The following is a 23,070-nucleotide window of genomic DNA, read 5'->3' on the forward strand; positions in this document are numbered from 1 at the left end:
ATTGCAGGTAGGCCACACCCCTGGGGAAACTCCCCCTAGGCCGACCGGCCGCTTAGAACGCAGTCATGTGATCTATCATGGGAACCACCACTCACAACTGGAGTCCAGCCAAGTTGACACATCTTCAACTATCACAAGCCTTGTCCCTTGTCAGCTCTACTATACACCTGGATTCTTAAGAACATACAAATACACTTGTAGAACCAATAATTCTATTTTTAACCTTTTGAAAAATTGCCAAACTGTTTTCCAGAGTGGCTGCCCCATTTTACATTCTCACCAGAATATATGACAATTTCAATTTCTCCACATCCCCACTTATACTTGTTATTTTCTTTTTGATTTATATGGATCCCAGTGGGTGTGAGTGTTATCTCATTGTGGTTTCAGTTCATGTTTTCTTGATAGGTAATGATGTTGAGCATCTTTTCATGTGTTTATTGGTCATGTGTGTTTCTTCTTTAGAGAAATGTCTATTCCTTTTCTTTGCCTGTTCTTTAATTGTGTTGTTTGTCTTTTTACTATCTAGTTATGAGAGTTCTTAATTGTTTTTCACAGAGCACAAGTTTTTTTATTTTGATGAAGTCTAATTTATCTGGGGTTTTTTCCCCTCTTACAGTTTATACTTTTTGTTTCCTAAGAAAACTTTGCCTAATCCAAGGTCACAAAAAATTTCTGTTGTTTTTTCCTTTTAGACTTGTTATAGCTTTAGTTTTTACATTTAAGTCCAAATTCCATTTTAGTTTAATTTTTTAATATGGTATGAGGTAGATGTTGAGATTTACTTTTTTTTGCATACAGATGTACAGTTGTTCCAGCACCCTTAACCATTTTGCCACCTGCCTCCCAGTCTTGAATATGTGGTTTTGTACAAGTCATTTTAAGTCTTCTGAGTTTCCTACTTAGCATGAGGTTCTTGTAAGGATTAGAGAGATTATTATGTCAGCACCCAGTACAGTGTCTGGCACATAGTAGGTAATCAGTGATTGCTATGACTGGCAAAATTAATATTTTCAAATCTCTCTTTCTTTCATTGTGCTAGCATTTATTGAACACCTGTTAATGTGCTGAGAATATATTAGTGAACAAAGTAAACAAAATTCCTGTTTTTATGGTGACTTCCTGATGTTCATTATCACAAATCACAAGGAATGGTATTAGTATGCCCATTTTATTTAAAATCTAATTTTAAATTCATTAAAATTAAGGATGCATTTTTGGTGCAGCTATGAAAGTTTGCAGTTACTATCTAAGCACACTGGTATCTTAAGTCTTTTATGGTGATTTGAATGAAAGTTTAAAGAGCAAATTGGCTTTCCATTCAACTGTTTATACATGTTTTGTTTCATGATATTGAATGCAGTCCTTAAAATATAACTACCTTAAGTATTTCTTAAGTATAATATGCTAGTTTAAAAATTAGATTCTCACTATGCAACCCTAAAGAATAACATAGACTCAGTGCATAATATTGATGAACTTAGAGGACATTATACTGAGTGAAATAAGTCAATCACAGAAGAACAAATATAGATTAGTCCATTATTGTAAAAAGTCAAGGAAAGGTTTATTTATATATGGAAGGAAATTTTCTTTGTTGGTTACCGGGGTGGGAGGGAGGGGAGGGGACACTGTTACATAGGTAGAGACAAGTATTGATTTGAGTGGAGAGAAGGGCATTGTACCAGATGTGGCATTGAGGAAGAAGAAGACAGAGAGAGGTGCATAGGGGGTACAGACAACAAAGATGAACCCTTTTGCACATACCCTACTGTGTTGTCAGTGATGGCAAACATTGATATATGGGTGAATAGATGGGTAGACAGGCTGAACTATTAGTTATGTCTATGCAGGGGGGAGTATGCCCATGACATGTATAGGGTTGGCAGACAGTGTTTCTACAAGTGTATTTGTATGTTCTATAAGAATTCCCAAGTATATGGTAGAGCTAAGGGACATGGTTGTAGTCACTTCTTGACCATAGCCAGCTACCCAAACCCACTGCCATAGAGTCGTATTCTCATAGCGACCCCTCCTTGGGTTTCCAAAGTGGTATCACTATGGAAGTAGATTGCCCAACCTTCCTTCCAAGGAGTAGGTGGTGGGTTTGAACCGTGAGCCTTCTGGTTAGCAGTCAAATGCCTTAGGCACTATGCTACCAGAGCTCCTGCCACCTACCCCGAGGGAGTGAATAGTTGGACCTGTGGGCTTGGGACCATAGTCACAGGGGACATCAAGCTCAATTGGCATAATATACTACACAAAAACATTGCTCCACATCCTACTTCGGTGAGTAGTGACTGGGATCTTAAAAGCTTGCAAGCAGCCATCTAGATGCAGTGATGGGTCTCTCCTCGTCCAGAGCAAAGAAGAATGAAGAAAACCAAAGACACTTGGAAACAATTAGTCCTAGTGACTGGTACACCATGCCATCCTCAGCCTATATGACTATAAGACCAGAACTAGATGATGCCTAGCTGTCAGTGTCAATCACTTGGAGGGGGATCTATGTAGGAGATCCTGGATAAAGTGGGAGAACAATGTGGAACAAAACTTAAAATCATATATTTAAAAAAAAAAAGGCATGGGGGAGAGGACCAGATTTGCTGGTCTGATAGAGCCTGGTGGAACCCCTGAGACTATGGTCCCTTACTGTCCCTTCAGGTCTGGTATTTAACCCATACCTGTGGCTTCCAGCCAAACAAAAGAGAGGTATATGAGCTGAACATTTACATTAAGTAGATACACTTCTTAGAGAGATCAGTCATGGGAGAATAGAAGGGTTGTTTATGTACAGGGAGACAGCTTAGGGGCAGGAGTACATGGGAGAGAAGGACAGGAAGAGGTAACTTATCGCAAGGAAGTGGGAGGGGAGCTGTTGCATTGTAGGAAATTGTAGTCAATGTCATGAGACAAAGTATATGTGAACTGCTGTATGGAAAGTGAATTTGCTTTGTAAACTTTCACCCACATAACAATAAAAATTTAAAAAAAAATTAGATTCTCAAAATGTCTCAGAAAGGTAGTTGATCAGCCTTGGAAACATCAAAAGAATCATAGAGGCAAACACTATGTGATGTTTATGTTTGTGTGTCAGCTTGGCTGGGCCTGGTTGAGTGGCTGGGCATCTGGTGGTAGTTATTCCCCAGGATGATACTGGCAGTCAACTCCATGGTGGAATCTACCACAAGCAGCTGAGTAGCTGCTTTGGGTATGTGGTCTGATTCCCATATATAAGAAGCAGCTTTGGGAGTGGTCTCTAGCTTATGGCAGGATTGGACCCTGCATGCGGCCATGTTGTTGTTCAGCAGCCTGCCATGCTCTACCGACCTTGGAATTTAAAATGGACTTGAATGAACGGTCTGCCATGTGGTTTGGTGACATTGGGACTATGCCATTTTATTTGTTGACCTTGGGCTTGTTAGCCTCAGCAGCCAGCAGTGTCTGAGTGAAGAAAAGCCTCTAGCTTCAGTGGGCTGGGAGCAAGAGGCAGAGCTGAAGCTCAAGGTTAAGGGGCTTTTCCCCCAGTCCCTAGAGCCTAGCACTTTGAACTTGGACTTAAAGCCTCCAAATTGTAAGAATAAACTCCTCTTTGTTAAGGTCATCCCACTGGTGCTATATTTTTGTCAGAGTGGCACTAGGTAACCAGAACACGCTAGAAGAATATCCCCAACATCATCCAGGAAAGAACACCCTGAACCAGTTAACATGTAATCCTAGGAGATGAGGCATCCACCTGTTGCTGCCTGAGAAAACAAGCAGCTGAAATAGCTCATCATGCTTCACTTGTTCAGAGTCCACTGTGCTCGAGTAAACTTTGGATTAAGATGTAGAAATTTGCCTGTAGGCCCAGAATGTACTAGTAAACCACTATGAATTTCTAGCCTACTTAATGATTCTAATCTTTCAAGTAAATTCAAGTCTTTTTAAGGATTTCTTAAAATGTGATTCTTTACATAATGTGGCTGGCGTTAAGTGACCATGGAATGCAACACTTGTGGGAAGTGGTGAGGGCAGGACATGGGTTTTGGAGTTAGAACTAGAATTAATTCCTGCTTTTCTTTAATAGAAGAAGCTCTTCTGGCATAGTATGTTAAGACATCTGGCTTCTATCCAGAAGGTCAGTGGTTCAAACCCACTAGCTGCTTCACTGGAGAAAAATGAGGCAGTCTACTTCCATAAAGTTTTACAGTCTTGGAAATCCAGTGAGGGTCGCTGTGGGTAAGAATCAACTCAATGGCAAAAACCAAACCAAACTCACTGACGTCGAGTAGGATCTGACTCCAAGCAACCCCGCCTTGGGTTTTTGAGGCAGTATCACTATGGAAGTAGATTGCCCAATCTTCCTTTTGAGGAGTGGCTGGTTGGTTTGAACCGCCAGCCTTGCCTTAGGCACTATGCCGCCACAGCTCCCAGTGTAAATTATGTTGTTGTTGTTATATGCAGTTGAGTCATCTCCAACTCATAGCGACCCCTCCTTAGGTCTCCAAGGCAGTATCACTATGGAAGTAGATCACCCAATCTTTCTTCTGAGGAGTGGCTGGTGGGTTTGAACCACCAGCTTGCTGGTTAGCAGTCAGGTGCCTTGGGCACTATGCCACCAGAGCTCCCAGTGTAAACTATGTTGTTGTTATGTGCTGTTGAGTCGGATCCTACTCATAGAGACCCCTCCTTGGGTTTCCAAAGCGGTATCACCACAGAAGTAGATAGCCCACTCTTCCTTCCAAGAAGTGGCTGGTGAGTTTGAACCACCAGCTCTCTGGTTAGCAGTCACGTGCCTTAGGCACTACGCTACCAGAGCTTGTAGTATAAACTAAAGTGAATTTTATTTATGCAAAATGTTTATTCATTTTCAGAATCGTCTAAGAGAAATTGAGCAAAATCTCTCTAAAATAATGAGACTTGACAATGAAATTAAAGCCTTGGAGAGCAGAAAGAAACAAATGGAGAAAGATAATAGTGAACTGGAGCAGAAAATGGAAAAGGTTTGTGGTAGTAGAAATTTATTCTTCAAAAATTTAGAGTTACTATAATGAACCTCATATTTACTACCCACATTTTCAAGAAAGAAATACAAATATTAATGTTTATGTTACTTGTTTGTATGTACTAAAATTAAAGATAATTAATAAACTTTGGTTTATATTTCCTACATCAAAAGACCATATTTTCTTATATCTATACATTAAAGGTTTTTTTTTTAATTATTTTATACAGGTTTTTCAAGGGACTGATGAGCAGCTAAATGATTTATATCACAATCACCAGCGGACAGTAAGAGAGAAAGAGAGGAGACTGGTAGACTGTCAGCGTGAACTGGAAAAATTAAATAAAGAATGTAGGCTGCTCAATCAAGAAAAATCAGAACTACTTGTTGAACAGGGTGAGACAGAGTTTGACTGGCCTTTTTTTCCTGCTAGTATAATTATGCATTTTCTGAATAAATGATGAATATCCAGGGAAGTCTGCTGGATATGTGAAAAAGGTTACATACAGGATTATTCCATTTATATAACATTTTGAAAGAAGAGTTTAAAAATGGGGAGGACAAATAAGTGGTTGCCAGAGGTATTGGGAGGAGCTCTGGTAGTGTAGTGCCTAAGGCATTTGACTGCTAACCAGAAGGCAGGTGGTTCAAACCCACCAGCCACTCCTCGGAAGGAAGATGGGGCAATCTACTTCCGTAGTGATACTGTCTCGGAAACCCAAGGAGGGGTCGCTATGAGTTGGGTCCGATTCGATGGCACATAACAGCAACAACAACAACAGAGGTATTGGGGTTGGAAAGGAGAGAGGTGAATATAGTTATGATAAGAAAAGTCAATAAAAGTATCACAGTATTGAAATCAGTATCTTGACTGCCATGTGGGTATATGAACCTTGGCACTTGATAAAATGGTATAGAACTTAATACACATGCATGAGTACATATAAAACTAGGGAAACTGGTTAAGATTGGTGGATTTTATGTTAATATCCTGGTTGTGATATTATCCTGTAATGTTAATCTTGAGGGAAACTGGGCAAAGTATACATGAGATCTTTATATTATTTCTTAAAACTGTATGTGAATCTATAATTATTTCAGTTTTAAAAAATTGGCTAATGATAAAGAGGGTTTTGTGGTCATGATTTTTAAAGGTCGTCTACAGCTACAAGCAGATCGCCATCAAGAACATATCCGAGCTAGAGATTCATTAATTCAGTCTTTGGCAGCACACCTAGAATTGGATGGCTTTGAGCGTGGACCATTCAGTGAAAGGCAGATTAAAAATTTTCACAAACTTGTAAGGGAAAGACAAGAAAGGGAAGCAGAAACTGCTAACCAGTTGATGGTAAGTATATTGAAATGTTTCTTTTGTTGCTGTCACGTTCTATAGTTGAATTGGTTTAATTTTCAGATGGACTCTATTTTGGCATGTTTTTAGATTAATGATAGAATCTGCCATTAACTAGGAATAAAAACATTTATGGAAGCACAATTTTTAGGTTATAAGGATAAAAATATGAAAAAAATACAGATCGATACTTTTAATTTGATTTTTAAATAAATTTTCTAAAGCTAATTACAAAGGAAATATTTGCTCTAAGTTAATAAATTCCTTCTCTGGGTGATGATTGTTACTTTTGTTTTTATACTTTTCTGAATTTTACTTAGTGGACATGTGTTTTTACAATGAAAAAAATTTTCTTAATAAATTTTACAAAAAACTGTAAATGTTCTCAATTATTTGTGTATTTAGAATGACTTTGCAGAAAAAGAGTCTCTGAAGCAAAAGCAGATAGATGAGATAAGGGATAAGAAAACTGGACTGGGAAGAATAATTGAGCTGAAATCAGAAATCCTAAGTAAGAAGCAGAATGAGCTTAAAAATGTGAAATATGAATTACAGCAGTTGGAAGGATCTTCAGACAGGATTCTTGAACTGGACCAGGAACTCACAAAAGCTGTAAGATATTATTTGACTAACAATATTAAGATTAAGATATTTAGAATCCTTCTGAAGTATTTTATGTATTGCTAATCTTAGGATGATGGCATTTTAATAAAAATGTCAGTCTTGTTTATCATTCTCATATTAAATGAAGTCAACTGAATATCTTGGTCATATAACTTTTTAGTTCTTGAACCTGATGATTTGTACATTTGAATCTCCTAGGGAGCTTTTTGGGAGCTCTGATAGCGTAGAGCCCAAGGCACTTGACTGCTAACCAGAAGGCTGGCAGTTCAAACCCACTAGCCACTCCTCAGTAGGAAGGTTGGGCAATCTACTTTCATAGTGATACCACCTCAGAAACCCAAGGAGGGGTTGCTATGAGTCGGGTCTGACTCAATGGCAAACAACAGGGAGCTTTTTAAGAATATCTGTGCTATGAACATCTTGTTTAAGAACCACTTGCATAAGTAAAAAAAAGCAGGTATTTTCCCTTGAGGTTCTATACACTGTAGATTTCATATGATTATTGTCATGCCATTATTTTTTCTGTAGTAGAAACTTTCTTGTCCTGTCTCTTCTTTTTTAAGAATTTCCAAGTTTTCTCTTCTTCCTTGTTCTTCTGTCCCCTCCCCTCACATCTCTACCACCTAAGTAGTTGTTGTTGTTGTTTGCCGTCGAGTTGGCCCCGACTCATAGCTACCCCTTCTTGGGTTTCTGAGGCAGTATCACTACGGAAGTAGGATTGCCCAACCTTCCTTCTGAGGAGTGGCTGGTGGGTTTGAACCACTAGCCTTCTGGTTAGCAGTCAAGTGCCTTATGCACTATGCTACCAGAGCTCCTACCACCTAAGTAGTCACCGTAAAAATTGACAAATCCCCTTCTCAACTTCCACCTTTAGATTTCCCTTAAAGTATATATAGCTCATTGCATTTTTTTTCTCTAATTGGGTAAAAGCAAACAATATTTTGACTATTTTAAGGAGTGGTTGATTTCTGATAATGCATTTTGTCTTTATCTTAATTCTTACACAAAATGAATAAACTTGTGTATTTGTTTGAATAATTAATTAGGAACGTGAGCTAAGCAAGGCTGAGAAAAACAGCAGTGTAGAAACCCTAAAAACTGAAGTCATGAGCCTTCAGAATGAGAAAGTAGACCTAGACAGGACTTTGCGTAAATTGGACCAGGAGATGGAGCAGTTAAACCATCATACCACAACACGTACCCAGATGGAGATGCTGACCAAAGACAAAGTATGACTTTATATTTCCTTGCATTTTTAGAATTTTATTTCTTAAGCCTAGAATTTTAATCAATCTAGAATTTGTCTTTGTTCCTGATATATTGTGGAGATATCAGACTTTATTTTTAAAAGATCTTTTTTACCTGCAGGCTGACAAAGATGAACAAATCAGAAAAATAAAATCTAGACACAGTGATGAATTAACTTCATTATTGGGATATTTTCCCAACAAAAAACAGCTTGAAGACTGGCTTCATAGTAAATCAAAAGAAATTAATCAGACCAGGGACAGGCTTGCCAAATTAAAGTAAGTAATTGCAACATTTAGAGATATAACTGTTGTTGTTAGATGCCATCGAGTTGCTTCCAGCTGATAGAAACCCTGTGTACAACAGAATGAAACACTGCCCTGTCCTGCACCATCCTCACGATTGTTGCTATGCTTGAGTCCATTGTTGCAGCCACTGTGTCAGTCCATCTTATTTAGGGTCTTCCTCTTTTTCTCTGACTTTCTGCCAACCGCTGTATCCTTCTCCAGGGAGTAGTCCCTCCTGATAACGTGCCCAAAATATAAGAGACGAAGTTTGGCTATTCTCACTTCTAAGGAGCTTTCTGGCTACATTTTTCCAAGACAGATTTGTTCGTTCTCCTGGCTATTGTTGTTGTTGTTGTTATGTGCCGTTGAGTCGGCCCCGCCTCATAGCGACCCCTCTTTGGGTTTCCGAGGCAGTATCACTACAGAAGTAGGATTGCCCAACTTTCCTTCCGAGGAGTGGCTGGTGGGTTTGAACCGCCAGCCGTCTGGTTAGCAGGCAAGTGTCTTAGCCACTATGCTACCAGAGCTGGCAGTATATGGTATATTCAGTATTCTTCACCAACATCACAATTTAGATGCATCAGTTGTTCTTTGGTCTTCCAGCTTTCACGTGCATGTGAGGCAATTGAAAATATCATGGCTTGAGTCAGGTATACCTTAGTCTTCAAGGTGACATTTGTGCATTTTAACATATTTTAAGGAGATTATGTGCAGCGCATTTCCCTAATGCAGTGTTACTGTTTGATTTCTTGACTGCTCCTTTCATGAGTATTGATTGTGGATCCAAGTAAAATGAAATCCTTGATAATTTCAATCTTTTCTCCAATTATCATAAAGCTGCTTATTGGTCCATTTGTGAGGATTTTTGTTTTCTTTGTTGAGGTGTAATCCATACTGAAAGCTATAGTCTTTGATCTTCATTGGTAAGTGCTTCAAGTTCTCTTTACTTTGAACAAGCAAGATGGTGTCACCTGCATATCACAATATCTGGTTCTGATGCTACAGTCATCTTCATATAGTCCAGCTCTCAGATTGCCTGCTCACCCTAAGTATGTTCAAAGGTTACATCCCTGATGCACCCCTTTCTTGATTTTAAACCACATTATCCCCTTGTTCTGTTCAAATGACTGCCTCTTGATATATGTACAGTTTCCTCATGAGCATAATTAAGTGTGTTTGAATTCTCATTCTTGACAGTGTTATCTATAATTTGTTATGATCCACTGAGTTGAATACCTTTGCATAGTCAGTAAAACATAGGTAAACATCTTTCTGGAAATGTAATAAAAAGCTTTTATTTCATATTTTCATTTTCAGTTGTTTTAAAATCATATATTGTCATGAAATAGTATTCTTTTTAATTTACTTTAGTTTTCTTCCATTCTTTACAAGTTAAGTAAAATGGTAATGCATAGTAATTTAGCCCTTTTGTCCCTTGAAAGTTTACAGACCTAAGTAAGATTAAAATCTAAAATGGTTTTTTCATTTCTGCAGTAATTCTGTATGAAAAGTAATCATTTTTCTCTAATGTCACCTTGAAGGGTGGTTGCATAAGAGGGTTAGAAGCATCATACAGATTTTTGAGGAAGAGAGCAGGTTTGGCATTGGCCATGTTAAAAAATTTGTATTTCTTAGGGAAATGTCTGTTAGGGAGTAGAATATTGGAGTTTGAAGTTCATGAGATTGGCAGTAGTTGCTGTGTAAGTGATAATGAATAGACTGTGTCACTTCGAGGGAGATATGCAAAGATAAAAGAGAGAGTTATAGTCAGATCCCTGGGAAACACCAACATTTAAAATGTTGGCAGCAAAGAAGAGGAGCAAGTGAAAGAAACTGGGACATGTCCAGGGCTCCAGCGTATCAGCCAGACAGGAGTGGTGTCTGAGGCACTTTGAATGGGGTCAAGACCATTTGCTGCTGCTAAGAAGTTGAATAAGATGAAGATTGTACTTGGCACCTAGGTTGTTGGTGACTTTTATGAGAACAGTGCTCAGTGGAGGCTAGGATGGGGAAAGTAGCATATACATCAGTTATTTTCTTCCAGATTTCTACTGTGACCCTCAGTAGAAAATCTCATGGTGAAGAGGATGTGCATTCACACACACACATATTTATCTGAAACAAATTTCTCACAATAGTCCCTATTGTTACTATGTACAACCTAATATATTACATTCTGTTTTGTTCCTTTTTTCAAAAACATGCTGAGTACAGTGCATTGAATTGATTACCTGAATTGCTAGTGCATCATAAACCTACAAATTGAAAAACCCTAATCTTTGTGGGCTACGTGGTTGTCTAGGTTGATGCTTAAGGGTTGAAATGGAGATAAATTGTACTAGTGAGCAAAGACCTTGATGAATAAGGGGGAATGAGTGATCACGAGGTAAGTAGATGACAACAAGGAAGGGACACACACAAAAAAGGTTTTTATAGGAGGATAGGGATGTAATATCGTGAAATGGACCAGAGGGAAATAGGAAAATATTCTCTTTTTCTCTTCTCTCAAGAAGACCCAACAAGCATCTTCTTGCAGAGGTTCTCAGCCTGGGAGCCTAGACCATGAACCCCCAGAAGCCAGGCAGAATGTTGCCTATGTGCTATTTTCTGGGAGCAAGACTGTCACCAGGGTTCACAGGTGAATCAGTGTCCTAGGGAGAGAATAGATAGAAGTGGATTCTTGCCATGAATTCTGAAGAAAATATTTGACCATAGCAAACCTTTGTAATATTTTTTTGGCAGAATTTGTCTTTAATCCACTTACTCAAACTTTTTAGGTTTATTTCTTGTATGTTAAAATTATAATACATGTTTGTTCTTACTTTAGCAAAGAACTAGCTTCAGCTGAGCAAAATAAAAATCATATAAATAATGAGCTGAAAAGAAAGGAAGAACAGTTATCCAGTTATGAAGACAAGCTGTTTGATGTTTGTGGTAGCCAGGATTTTGAAAGTGACTTAGACAGGCTTAAAGAGGAAATTGAAAAATCCTCAAAACAGCGAGGTAAGTTACTTACTTTATATTGCCAAAACATTTGAATTTTCTCATTCACAGGTAAGTCAGTATTGAAGATGAAAATTTTTGTGGTCAATGTCATGAGACAAAGTGTATGTGAATTGCTGTATGGAAAGAATTTGCTCTGTAAATTTTCACCCAAATCACAATTTAAAAAAAAAAGGTGAAAATTTTAAAACCTCATTGTAGTGCTAGGTGGTTTGAGTTTCACTTCTGGCTTCACAATTTACTTGCTGTGTGATGTTGGACAAATTATTGAAACCTTCCTATATTTAGATTCATCATGTGTAAAATGAGGACAGTATCACCTACTTACTACCCAACGTATTAGGGAGTCCCTGGATGGTGCAGACTGTTAGCATGCTCAGCTGATAATTGAAAAGCTGAAGGTTCCAGTTTACCCAGAGGCACCGTGGAAAAATGGCCTGGTGATTTACTTTGAAGAACTTAATCATTGCAAACCGTATAGAGCACAGTTCTACTCTGACACATACAGAGTCCCCATGACTTGGAATCACCTTGGTTTTCAAGGCACTAAGAAGCTCTGGTAGCATAGTGCCTAAGGCATTTGACTGCTAACCAGAAGGCTGGCAGTTCAAACCCAGCAGCTACTCCTCAGAAAGAAGGTTGGGAAATCTACTTTCATAGTGATAAAGCCTCGGAAACCCAACGAAGGGTTGCTGTGAGTCAGGTTCGACTCGACGGCAGAGAGATTGGTTTGGTTTGAGGGAGGAATAAAGGTGCTCTGATGGTGCATTGGGTAAGGCATCTCACTGCTAACCAGAAGGTTGGTGGTTAAAATCCACCAGCTGCTCTGCAGGAGGAAGATGAGGCAATCTACCTCTGTAAAGATTTACAGCCTTGTAAACCCAATGGGGGTCATTATGAGTTGGAATTGACTTGATGGCAGTGGGTTTTTTTTCTTCTTTTTTTTTAAGGGAGGAATAAATGAGATTATAGGTGTAAAGCACTTAAAACAATGCCTAGAACATAGTAAGCTCTTAAATGTTGAATTTTGTTACATTTTATTTGTGTTAACAAAAAAAAAATTTATACAAATTTGAGTGTATTATACCTTTTAGAAAATTAAAAACCAAAGTCACTGCTGTCGAGTTAATGCCGACTCATGGCAACACCTACTTGGGTTTCCAAGGCGATATCTCTACAGAAGTAGATTGCCCAGTCTTCCTTCTGAGGAGTGGCTGGTGGGTGTGAACTGCCAGCCTTCTGGTTAGGCACTATGCCACCAGAGTTCCCTGTACCTTTTAGAAGAAGATTTAAATATCAGAGAAATTGGTTTCTTTTATAATATGTTTATAAAGCAAGAATAATAATCATATATTTACAGAAAATGATGTAACCATATTGATAAAATTCTTTTATATTCTCACTGGAAGTATATATATATTTTTTTAAATAGCCATGTTGGCTGGAGCCACAGCAGTTTACTCCCAGTTCATCACTCAGCTAACAGATGAAAACCAGTCATGTTGCCCTGTATGTCAGAGAGTTTTTCAAACAGAGGCTGAATTACAAGAAGTCATCAGTGATTTGCAATCTAAGCTGCGGCTTGCTCCAGATAAACTTAAATCAACAGAATCAGACCTAAAGAAAAAAGAAAAGCGCCGTGATGAAATGCTGGGACTTGTGCCCATGAGGTGAGAATAGGACTTTACTGTTGCTGTACCTATTCAGTGCCTAGTACATGGTAGATACTCAGAAAGGATGTATTGAATGAATAAAAAAAGTTCAGGATTCTGAGCCAATATGATATATCTAATTTTGCTATTTATATGATGAGAAACATTAAAGGTAAGTTTATTTCTTAAACTAGTTATGGGACAGAATTTGTTTAATTCCTAAGACTTGTCCTGAGGGCATAAATTTTGACATTTAGAAGCCTTTGCTGATATAGCACTTTAAAACTTAGCAAAAGAATTAAAGTACTGAAATGTTCTCCCAAAACCAAGCCAAACCATACCAAGCCAAATTTACTGCCATCAAGTCGGATCCGACTCCTAGCAACACCTCCTTGGGTTTCCAAGGCAGTATCACTACGGAAGTACATTGCCCAACCATTCTTCCAAGGAGTGGCTGGTAGGTTTGATCCTTCTGGTTACCAGTCAAGTGCCTTAGGCACTATACCACCAGAGCTCCTACTCTCCCAACAGACATTTTAAACTATATTTTTATGTCTTTTCCTCTTTCAAAGAGAATGATTCATAGATGAATTTTATTATTTATATTTTCTCTTACTTGTACAAGAAATTCAAATGATGGTCTATTTATAAATAAAATCAAGCAGAAAGTATATAATGATTGCCTTGGTGTCTCTCAGAACAGAGAGCACAAGGCTGGTCATGGAAGCCAATAAAACATGACCGTCAAGAAGCTAATGGTATATTAAGGAGACAAGCTCTTAGAATCAGACATTAGAAAGCTAAGCTTAGGAAGTGCTTCATTGATTCAAACAAATATATTAAGAAGAGAGAGGCCAGTGGGCTATAGACTGAGAAAAAGACTTAAGAATGAAGAAGGGGGAATGTAAAGCATAGAGAAGTTGGTCCAGATCAGATAAAAGGAAAAGGGAGGAGAAAGTCAGATCAGTGTGTGCAAAAGGAAGGGGAGTGGGACCTGTGCTACAGTAATATTACCTGGAATTTGAGTAAGTTATTTGTAGGGATTGATTCTCAAAAGTTAGGCGTTAGAGCCACATTATGTTCAGGCCTACTTACAGCACTCTGTGATACGTGATAAGGAGCTGTCCTAAGAAACTTGATGAAAGATATGTTTTAAGAGAATTTTAGTGGATCAGGGTGAGAAAAAGTCTGGAAGCAAAAAACCAGGAAAGTGTGTTGTCCTGGAAGAACAAGAAGTTTCAGGGTCTGAGAAGAAGTGCTTTGTGGTTGCTAGGCTCCAGGATGGCCCCCAGTTATCCATCTCTCTTGATACTTAGACTCTTATATAGTCTTTCCCACATTGTTCCAGGGTTGATATGTTTAACCAGTAAGAATACAGCAGAAGTGATGTTGTGTCCCTTTCAGACTTTGGTTATATAAGGTACTGTGACTTCTGCTCACACAAGTTCATTTTCCTTCCTCCCCCATGAAAGGTCAATAATGAATTAATAACAGAGGCTTTATTTTTTTTTTTTTAAAGTGGGAAAGCAGTGGTCTAGGTGTATAGTGAAACTGATTTCTAATTCTAGTTCTGTTGGGTGACCTTAAAACTCTAAAAACTCACTGCCATCGAATCAGTTGTGACTCACAGCAGCAACCCCTCCTTGGGTTTCCAAGGCCATATCATTACAGAAGTAGATTGCCCAGTCTTCATTCCGAGGAGTGGATAATGAGTTTGAACCACCAGCCTTCTGGTTAGCAGTCAGATGCCATGGGCACTATGCCACCAGAGCTCCCAAGTGACCTTAGACATGTCATTTAACTCATCTAGACCTTAGTTTCCCCCATGTAAAGGGGTTGACTTAGATGATCATTAAGCTTCGTTCCAATGCTGGTTGTAATATAGGTCACTACTGTCATATATCCTTAGGGTCACTATCAGAAATACCATGTACAGGTCTATTTATGAAAGCTACTCTGAGGAGAGTTACTATTAGTAAATAGGGATAAAGTAACAAGGAAGGTTATATTTATCAAGGTACCGCTTGTCTTTTCACCTATAAAATGTACCTTTGATGCACCACTGTCGTGAGAACTGTCTGTTTGTTCAACCAATGTTTAATAGGCATTCTGTTAGGGTGCTTGTAATACAGCAGTAAACAAAGTAGACAGTCAGCCTTCATGCTTCAGTGAGGTGGGAGGGGAGTGGTGAGGACCACAGGAACAAACAAGTAAACGTATAGTATATCAGATGATAATCGTAAGGCAGGAAGCAGGGTAAGTAAATGGGGTGCCTGGGGGATGGTGATAGGGGAGTTGCTGTGAAAGTGGCATTAAAGCAGAAACCTGAGAGAGGTGAGGAAGTCAGCCATGCATTTGTCTAGGAGAAGAGCATTCCGGGCAGTACAAAGTCCCTGAAGCACGTTTGGCCTGAAGGCCAAAGGGAAAAGTAGGCGAAGACGACCTCACAGAGGTAGTAGTGAGCCAGATCTTACTTACCCTCTTTGGGCAAAATAATATTTTTATTTAAGATGAAAATTTATTAGCACTTAATAGGAGACCACCATTGTGAATGAAATCTCAGCTGAAAATACATGTTTTCACCATTTTGCTTAGTACTTATATTTTAACACCTCATTTAACTAAAACTTAGTAGTTTCCCCTATTCCTCCCAGAAGTTTTTTTCATTATCATCTGTGTTGGGTCCTTTTACACACAATCCCCTTAGAGAAGGAATGTTATCACAAAAATAAGTGAATTGAGTTTCTGTGGGGGGGAAAAAAAAACAAAAAACAAAACTAATAGATTCCAGGTAGCCCATTCTCTCTGGGAATTTCTTTTATCTTAAATAGTTATTTTTGGCATCTTAGATAAGTATTCAAAAAGAGGGCACCAAAACTAGGACCATATTGATGAAGGTTTTTTTGTATGTGTATATGAAAATGTAGAAATAAAATTCTAAGGATGCCTATATTTCTCCCTAAAGTTGTCTTCAGTCCTGTGATTCCTAAGTGAATGCTAGCTGTCATTGAGCTATCATGTTAGAGCTGTGTCGCTTTTTAGGTACTAGGCACATAATTGGGAGCTCTGATGGTGTAGTGCCTAAGGCATTTGACTGCTAACTAGAAGGCTGGCGGTTCAAACCCAGCCACTCTTCGGAAGGAAGATTAGACAATCAACTTCCATAGTGATACAGCCTTGGAAACCCAAGGAGGGGTCGCTATGAGTTGGATCCAACTTGACAGCAGTGAGTCTGGTTTGGTTTAGACTAGAAGTTGGTCTTAAATTATGTGTCTTTAAAAAAAAAAATTGCTTCAGAAAGTGTGAGCATGAATAAGTGTGGGGCCAGCTGCTACAAAGGACGTAATTCATTAGCTTGAGTTTGTCAGTTTTTGTGCCTTAAACCAAAGTATTGTAGCATTTGTCTAACTAGGTTATTAAATAATACATTTTAGTTAACTTTTGTATTTTGAAGTAATTTATAGACTTACAGAAAAATGAAAAAATAGTATAGAGAATTCACGTATATTCTTCACCCAGCTTCTCCTGATGTTAACAATTTATGTAACTATAATACAACTACAAAAAGCAGGAAAAGTAACTATTGGTATAATACTGTTAATGAAACCCACAGACCTCACTCAGATTTCACCAGTTTTTCTGTTAAAGTCCTTTTTCTATTTCAGGACCCAATCCAAAATCTCATATTGCATTTAGTTGTTATTTCTTCTCAGGCTCTTGTAATCTGTAACAGTTTTTTCATTGTTCTTTGTCTTTCATGACCATGACACTTGATTAGTATGGGCAGTTAATTTGTAGAAAATCCATTAGTTTGGCAGATACCACAGGAAGAATTATTTCAAGCAAGATCTAATAGATGTTAAAATACGTGGGCAAAAGTTTTAGGAGAAACAGGATATTTGCAGAGTTTCAAAGTATCTCTTCTGAGATATATATTTATTTCAAAGAGAAAAGTAGTAACTTTACAGTGGAGAAAGCAGCCTGACACCATCTTAATTAGATGAATATTATTAGTATCACCAGTAATAAAACATACTGACATCAGTTATCCACTGATATGATGCCCTGAGAGAGATATAACATCACTTCTATGGTTTTCTTGCCAGAAATGTATAACCTCAATCTAACTCTGAGAAAACATCAGATAACTTTTTTTTTTTTTTTTAATTGTGATTTGGGTGAAAGTTTACAGAGCAAATTGAGTTTCCATACAGCAGTTCACACACATGTTGTCTCATGACATTGACTACAGTTTACCCCAATGTAACAGCTCCCCTCCCACTTCCTCCTGATAGTTACCTCTTCCTTGTGTCCATCCCTCCATGTACTCCTGCACCTTGAACTGTCTCCTTGTGCATAAACAACCCTTCTTTCTCCCATGATTGTTCTCTCCAAGGAGTATATCTGCCTCAGGTACATCAGATAACTTATTTTTAATTATGTATTTTCTGATAAGGCAAAGCATAGTTGATTTGAAGGAGAAGGAAATACCAGAACTGAGAAACAAACTGCAGAATGTCAATAGAGACATACAGCGCCTAAAGAATGACATAGAAGAACAGGAAACACTCTTGGGTGCAATAATGCCTGAAGAAGAAAGTGCTAAAGTGTGTCTGACAGATGTTACAATTATGGAGAGGCTGCAGGTAAGTTTAGTGTAGTTTAAGGCATAGGAAAAAAATACTTTTCCATAGTGATTTGAATGGAAAGGTATTAGAAACAGTAGCTAGTACGTTGGTATAGATTTTATTTCAGGTGTTCTCAGGGACCAGTTGCTTAGTTTTCATTTCTGAGCTTCAGATTTTTTATTCACAAATTGTGGAATTTAAGAAATAATGTTTGGTTTTCATTTTTATTTTATATCTTTTTATTTACATTATATGAATTACTAAAAATTAATTTCATTTTTATTCAATTAAACTTTGCTAAGATTATATCTAGAAACATAAGTTTATAGTTTAAAAAATAATTCATAATAACAGTTTTTAAAGATTTTAATAATGATAATGTACTAAGTTTCTCAAAGAACATACTTTGTTATATTCTTAAGATGGAACTTAAAGATGTTGAAAGAAAGATTGCACAGCAAGCAGCTAAGCTACAAGGAATAGACTTAGATCGAACTGTTCAACAAGTAAACCAGGAAAAACAAGAAAAACAACACAAATTAGATACAGGTAATAAAGTCCATTTCCACATGTACCCATAAAGACTTTACCATTCCCAGTACATACTTCTTGCAAATTGTATGCTTATTACATGGACAAGGAACTGTTTTTTCTGCCTTCCGGTCCACAGTATATTCACTCTCTTTACTCAAAAACCATACTTCTCTTTGTTTCCGTGCTTGCACAGCAGCTGCGTGATGGGAGTGTATTGGATGGGCAATACCCTTTCTCAACCATACCTGCTCTCTGGGCCTCACCTCTGAGTGGACAGGATGGGACAGCAAGCAGGTTTAAAGCTTGAGAGGTTTTGGTTGCATTTTGTTGCAGTGGGTGAGACCTGGAAACTCAATCTTTCGGGATTCTATAGACCTATAAAAACTAGATTTATGCTACTCATAGTATTTTCTGTATCCTTACATTAATCATTTTGTCAATATGTCTTTGTTCAGTTTCCAGCAAGATTGAATTGAATCGTAAGCTTATACAGGACCAGCAGGAACAGATTCAACACCTAAAGAGTATAGCAAATGAACTGAAATCAGAGAAACTTCAAATATCTACTAACTTGCAACGTCGTCAGCAACTAGAGGAGCAGACAGTGGAATTATCCACTGAAGTTCAGTCCTTATCTAGAGAGATAAAGGTAAAAACATTCATATTATATTTTTTAAATTAGTTCAAATATGTGAAATGCTTTTTATTGGTTTAATAACTACAACTATGGTTAATATGAGGATCAGATGAGAACACTATATTAGTAATTTATGTGGCTTCAGAGTGACAGAACTTGTACTGATGAGTAAAGATTTCTGGTAGGAGGATTTTGGCTGTGATAAGGAAGAAATAGTTACCTAGACCATGACTCGTCTGTCAGTTTATTGTACTGTGGTGGCTTGTGTGTTGCTATGAGGTTGGAAGCTATGCCACTGATATCTCGTACCAGCAGGGTCACCCATGGAGGACAGGTTTCACTGGAGTTTCGAAACTAAGACTGGGAAGAAGGACAGAGCCATCTACTTCTGAAAAAACTGGTCCCTGAAAACCTTATGAATAGCAGTGAAACACTGTCTGATATATTACTGGAAAACTTTGAATAGCTGTGAAACATTGTCTCATATAGGGCCGGAAGATGAGCCCTTCAAGTTTGAAAGCACTCAGAATATGATTGGGGAAGAGCTGCCTCCTTAAAGTAAAACCAAAAAAAAAAAAACCCAGACTCACTGCCATTGAGTCAAATCTGACTGATAGCAACCCCTCCCTGGGTTTCTGAGGTGGTATCTCTTTGGAAGTAGATTGCCCAGTCTTCCTTCTGAGGAGTAGCTGGTGGATTTGAACCTCCAGCCTTCTGGTTAGCAGTCAGATGCCATTGGTCCTATGCCACCAGAGCTCCCTCCTAAAAGTAAAGTCGACCTTAATAACATAGATGGAGTTAGGCTTTCAGGAACTTCATTTGCTAATGGGGTATGAGTCAAAATGAAAAGAAGCAGTTGCAAATACTCATTAATAATTGGAATATGGAATGTACAGAGTATGCATCTAGGAAAATTGGAAGTTGTCAAAAATGAAATGGAACACATAAGGATTGATGTTATCAATCCTAGGCGTTAGTGAGGTGAAATGGACTAGTATTGGCCATTTTGAATCAGGTAATACCATTTGATACCAGGAATGACAAATTGAAGAGGAGTGGTGTTGCATTCATTGCCAAAAAGAATATCTCAAGATCTGAAGTACAGTGCTGTCAGTGATAGGATAATATCCATACCCATACAAGGAAGACAAGTTAATACTACTATTGTTCAAGTTTACAATCAATGACTAAAGCCAAAGATGAAGAAATTGAAGATTTTTTACCAGCTTATGCAATCTGAAAATGACCAAACATGCATTGATAATTCCTGGTGATTGGAACATATAAGTTGGAAATGAAGCCATTTCGGTAGTTGGAAAATATGGCCTTGGTGATAAAAATAATGCCAAAGATTGCATGATAGAATTTTGCAAACCAATGACTTATTCATTGCAAATACCTTTTTTCAACAATGTGAACAGTGACTTATGAACGTTAATCTCCTAGATGGAATGCACAGGAGTCAAAATGACTACATCTGTGTAAAGAGGTAATGGAGAACTTCAGTATCAGTCAAAATAAGACTGGTTGCTGACTGTGGAACAGAGAATTGATTGCTCATATGCAAGTTCAAGTTGAAGCTGAAAAATATTAAAACAAATGCATGAGAGCCAAAATACGACCTTGATGACATCCCACCTGAATTTAGAGACCATCTGAAGAATAAATTTGACTCATTTGAACACCAATGACCGAAAACCAGATGAGTTGTAGGATGACATTAAGAACATCATACATGAAGAAGGCAGAAGAAGGTCATTAAAAAGACAGGAAAAGAAAACCAAAATGGTTATCACAAGATACTCTGAAACTTGCTCTTGAATGGAGAGTACCTAAAGCAAATGGAAGAAATAAAAGAACTGAACAGAAGATTCCAAAGAGTAGCTCAAGAAAACAAAGTATTATAATGAAATGTGCAAAGACTTGGAGTTAGAGAACCAAAAGGGAAGAACACACAGCATTTCTCAAGCTGAAGGAGTGGAAGAAAAAGTTCAAGCCTTGAATCAGAGTATTTGAAAGATTCTGTGGGCAAAATATTAAGTAAGCCGGAAGCCTCAGAAAAAGATGGAAGGAATATACAGAGTGACTACCAAAAAGAATTGGTCAATGTTCAGCCATTTCAGAAGATAGCATATGATCAAGAACTGATGGTACTGAGGGAAGAAGTCTAAGCTGCATTGAAGGAATTGGTGAAAAACAAGGCCCCAGGAATTGATGGGATACTCATTAAGATGTTTCAACAAGTGGATGCAGCTCTGGAGATACTTAGTCATTTGTGCCAAGAAATTTGGAAGGCAGCTACCTGGCCAGCTGATGGGAAGAGATCCATATTTGTGCCCATTCGAAAGAAACATGATCCAACAGAATGTGGAAATTATCAAACAGTATCATTAATATCACTTGCAAGTAAAATTTTGCTGAACATACTATAAAAATAATTGCAACAGTATATTGACAGGGAACTTCAGAAATCTGGATCCAGAAGAGGACATGGAATGAAAACTATCATTGCTGATGTCAGATGGATCTTGGCTGAAAGCAAAGAATACCAGAAAGATGTTACTTGTGTTTTATTGACTTTGCGAAGGCATTTAACTGTGTGGATCATAACAAATTATGGATAACATTGCAAAGAATAGGAATTCCAGAATGCTTAAATGTTCTTGTGAGGGACCTCTACATAGCCCAAGAGGCTGTCATTCAAACAGAACAAGGGGATACTGCATGGTTTAAAATCAGGGAAAGTGTGCATCAGGGTTGTATCCTTTCACCACTTATTCAACCTGTATACTGAGCAGATAATCCAAAAAGATGGATTATATGAAGAAGAACACAGCATCAGAATCGGCAGAAGACTGGTTAACAACCTGTGATATGTAGCTGACACAACCTTGCTGGCTGAAAGTGAAGATGACTTGAAGCACTTGTTAATGAAGGTCAAAGACTATAGTCATCAATCTGGATACACTGCAACATAAAGGGGGAAAAAAAACAAAACTCCACAACTGAACCAATAACCAACATCACTATAAATGGAGAAAAGATTAAAGTTGCAGGGATTTAATTTTACTGAATCCATAATCAACACCCATGGATGCAACAGTCAGGAAATCAGATGATGTATTGCACTGGGCAAATCTGCTGCAAAAGACCTCTCTAAAGTGTTAAGAAGCAAAGGTGTCATTCTGAAAACTAAGGTACGCGTAACACAAGGTATGGTGTTTTCAGTCGCCTCATGTGCATGTGACAGCTGGACAGTGAATACAGAAAACCAAAAAAGTATTGATGCCTTTTAATTGTGGTGTTGAAGAATACTTGAAATACCTTGGACTGCCAGAGGAATGAATAAATCTGTCCTGGAAGAAGTGGCAGCTGGAATGCTTCTTAGAAATGAGAATGGCCAGACTTAGTTTTATGTACATAAGACTATTGGTCATGTTGTCAGAAGCATCGGTCCCTAGAGAAGGATATTATGTGTGGTAAAGTAGAGGATCAATGATCAAAGGGGAAGACCTTCAATGACAAAGATTGACAGTGGCCGTAATGATGGGCTCAAGCGTAGCAGGGACTGTGAGGATGGTGAAGGACTGGGCAACCCTATTGTACATAGGGTTGCTGTGATTTGGTGCCAAATCGATGGCACTTATCAACAAGTTACCTGCATAAGTAGTGTGAAATTATATTATTTTGGGTAGTCAGGTTAATTTTAAAGTTAGCTCCATATAGGAAGGATTCTTATTTATGTTGGTGTTTTATGTATAAATTTATATCCATGGCAGACACTGTCTCTGAATCATAGTACTATTTCCATTAGATTCCAGATGTAATCTCAGAATCCTTTTCCAGTACAGTGAACAGACACTGAATTCAGACAAGGAATGGAACCAATTTGCCATCCCTTATCTAGAAAAATTGAAGACTCGGCCAGTTAAATTTATGAACAGTTTTTGAAACAATCTTATCTAGAGATTCATAATTATACTTACTCATTTCAGTAAGTGCTAAATATGTTGCTGAATATCAATAATTACTATAAATATTTCTTTATTAACTATTTTAGATTACAAATTATCAGTGGCTGTTCTAGTTACCTAATGCTACTCTGACAAGAATATACCA

The 23,070-nt window shown here is 37.9% G+C and overlaps 1 protein-coding gene across 1 annotated transcript in view; it reads left to right on the forward strand.

Annotated features, from left to right (window-relative positions):
* Positions 1-23,070, forward strand: part of RAD50 (RAD50 double strand break repair protein) — a 122,202-nt gene that overhangs the window by 37,189 nt on the left and 61,943 nt on the right. The window contains exons 6-16 of the mRNA XM_042781371.1: positions 4,857-4,985; positions 5,218-5,383; positions 6,142-6,335; positions 6,744-6,950; positions 8,009-8,191; positions 8,331-8,488; positions 11,325-11,500; positions 12,933-13,170; positions 17,609-17,798; positions 18,203-18,329; positions 18,770-18,963. Of these exons, the coding sequence (XP_042637305.1) occupies positions 4,857-4,985; positions 5,218-5,383; positions 6,142-6,335; positions 6,744-6,950; positions 8,009-8,191; positions 8,331-8,488; positions 11,325-11,500; positions 12,933-13,170; positions 17,609-17,798; positions 18,203-18,329; positions 18,770-18,963 (1,962 nt within the window). The remainder of the gene's footprint in view (positions 1-4,856; positions 4,986-5,217; positions 5,384-6,141; positions 6,336-6,743; positions 6,951-8,008; positions 8,192-8,330; positions 8,489-11,324; positions 11,501-12,932; positions 13,171-17,608; positions 17,799-18,202; positions 18,330-18,769; positions 18,964-23,070) is intronic.

The sequence above is a fragment of the Orycteropus afer genome, unplaced genomic scaffold, assembly GCF_000298275.1.
Source record: "Orycteropus afer afer isolate SDZICR_OR568_19922 unplaced genomic scaffold, OryAfe1.0 scaffold00112, whole genome shotgun sequence".
Taxonomy (NCBI): Eukaryota; Metazoa; Chordata; class Mammalia; order Tubulidentata; family Orycteropodidae; genus Orycteropus; species Orycteropus afer.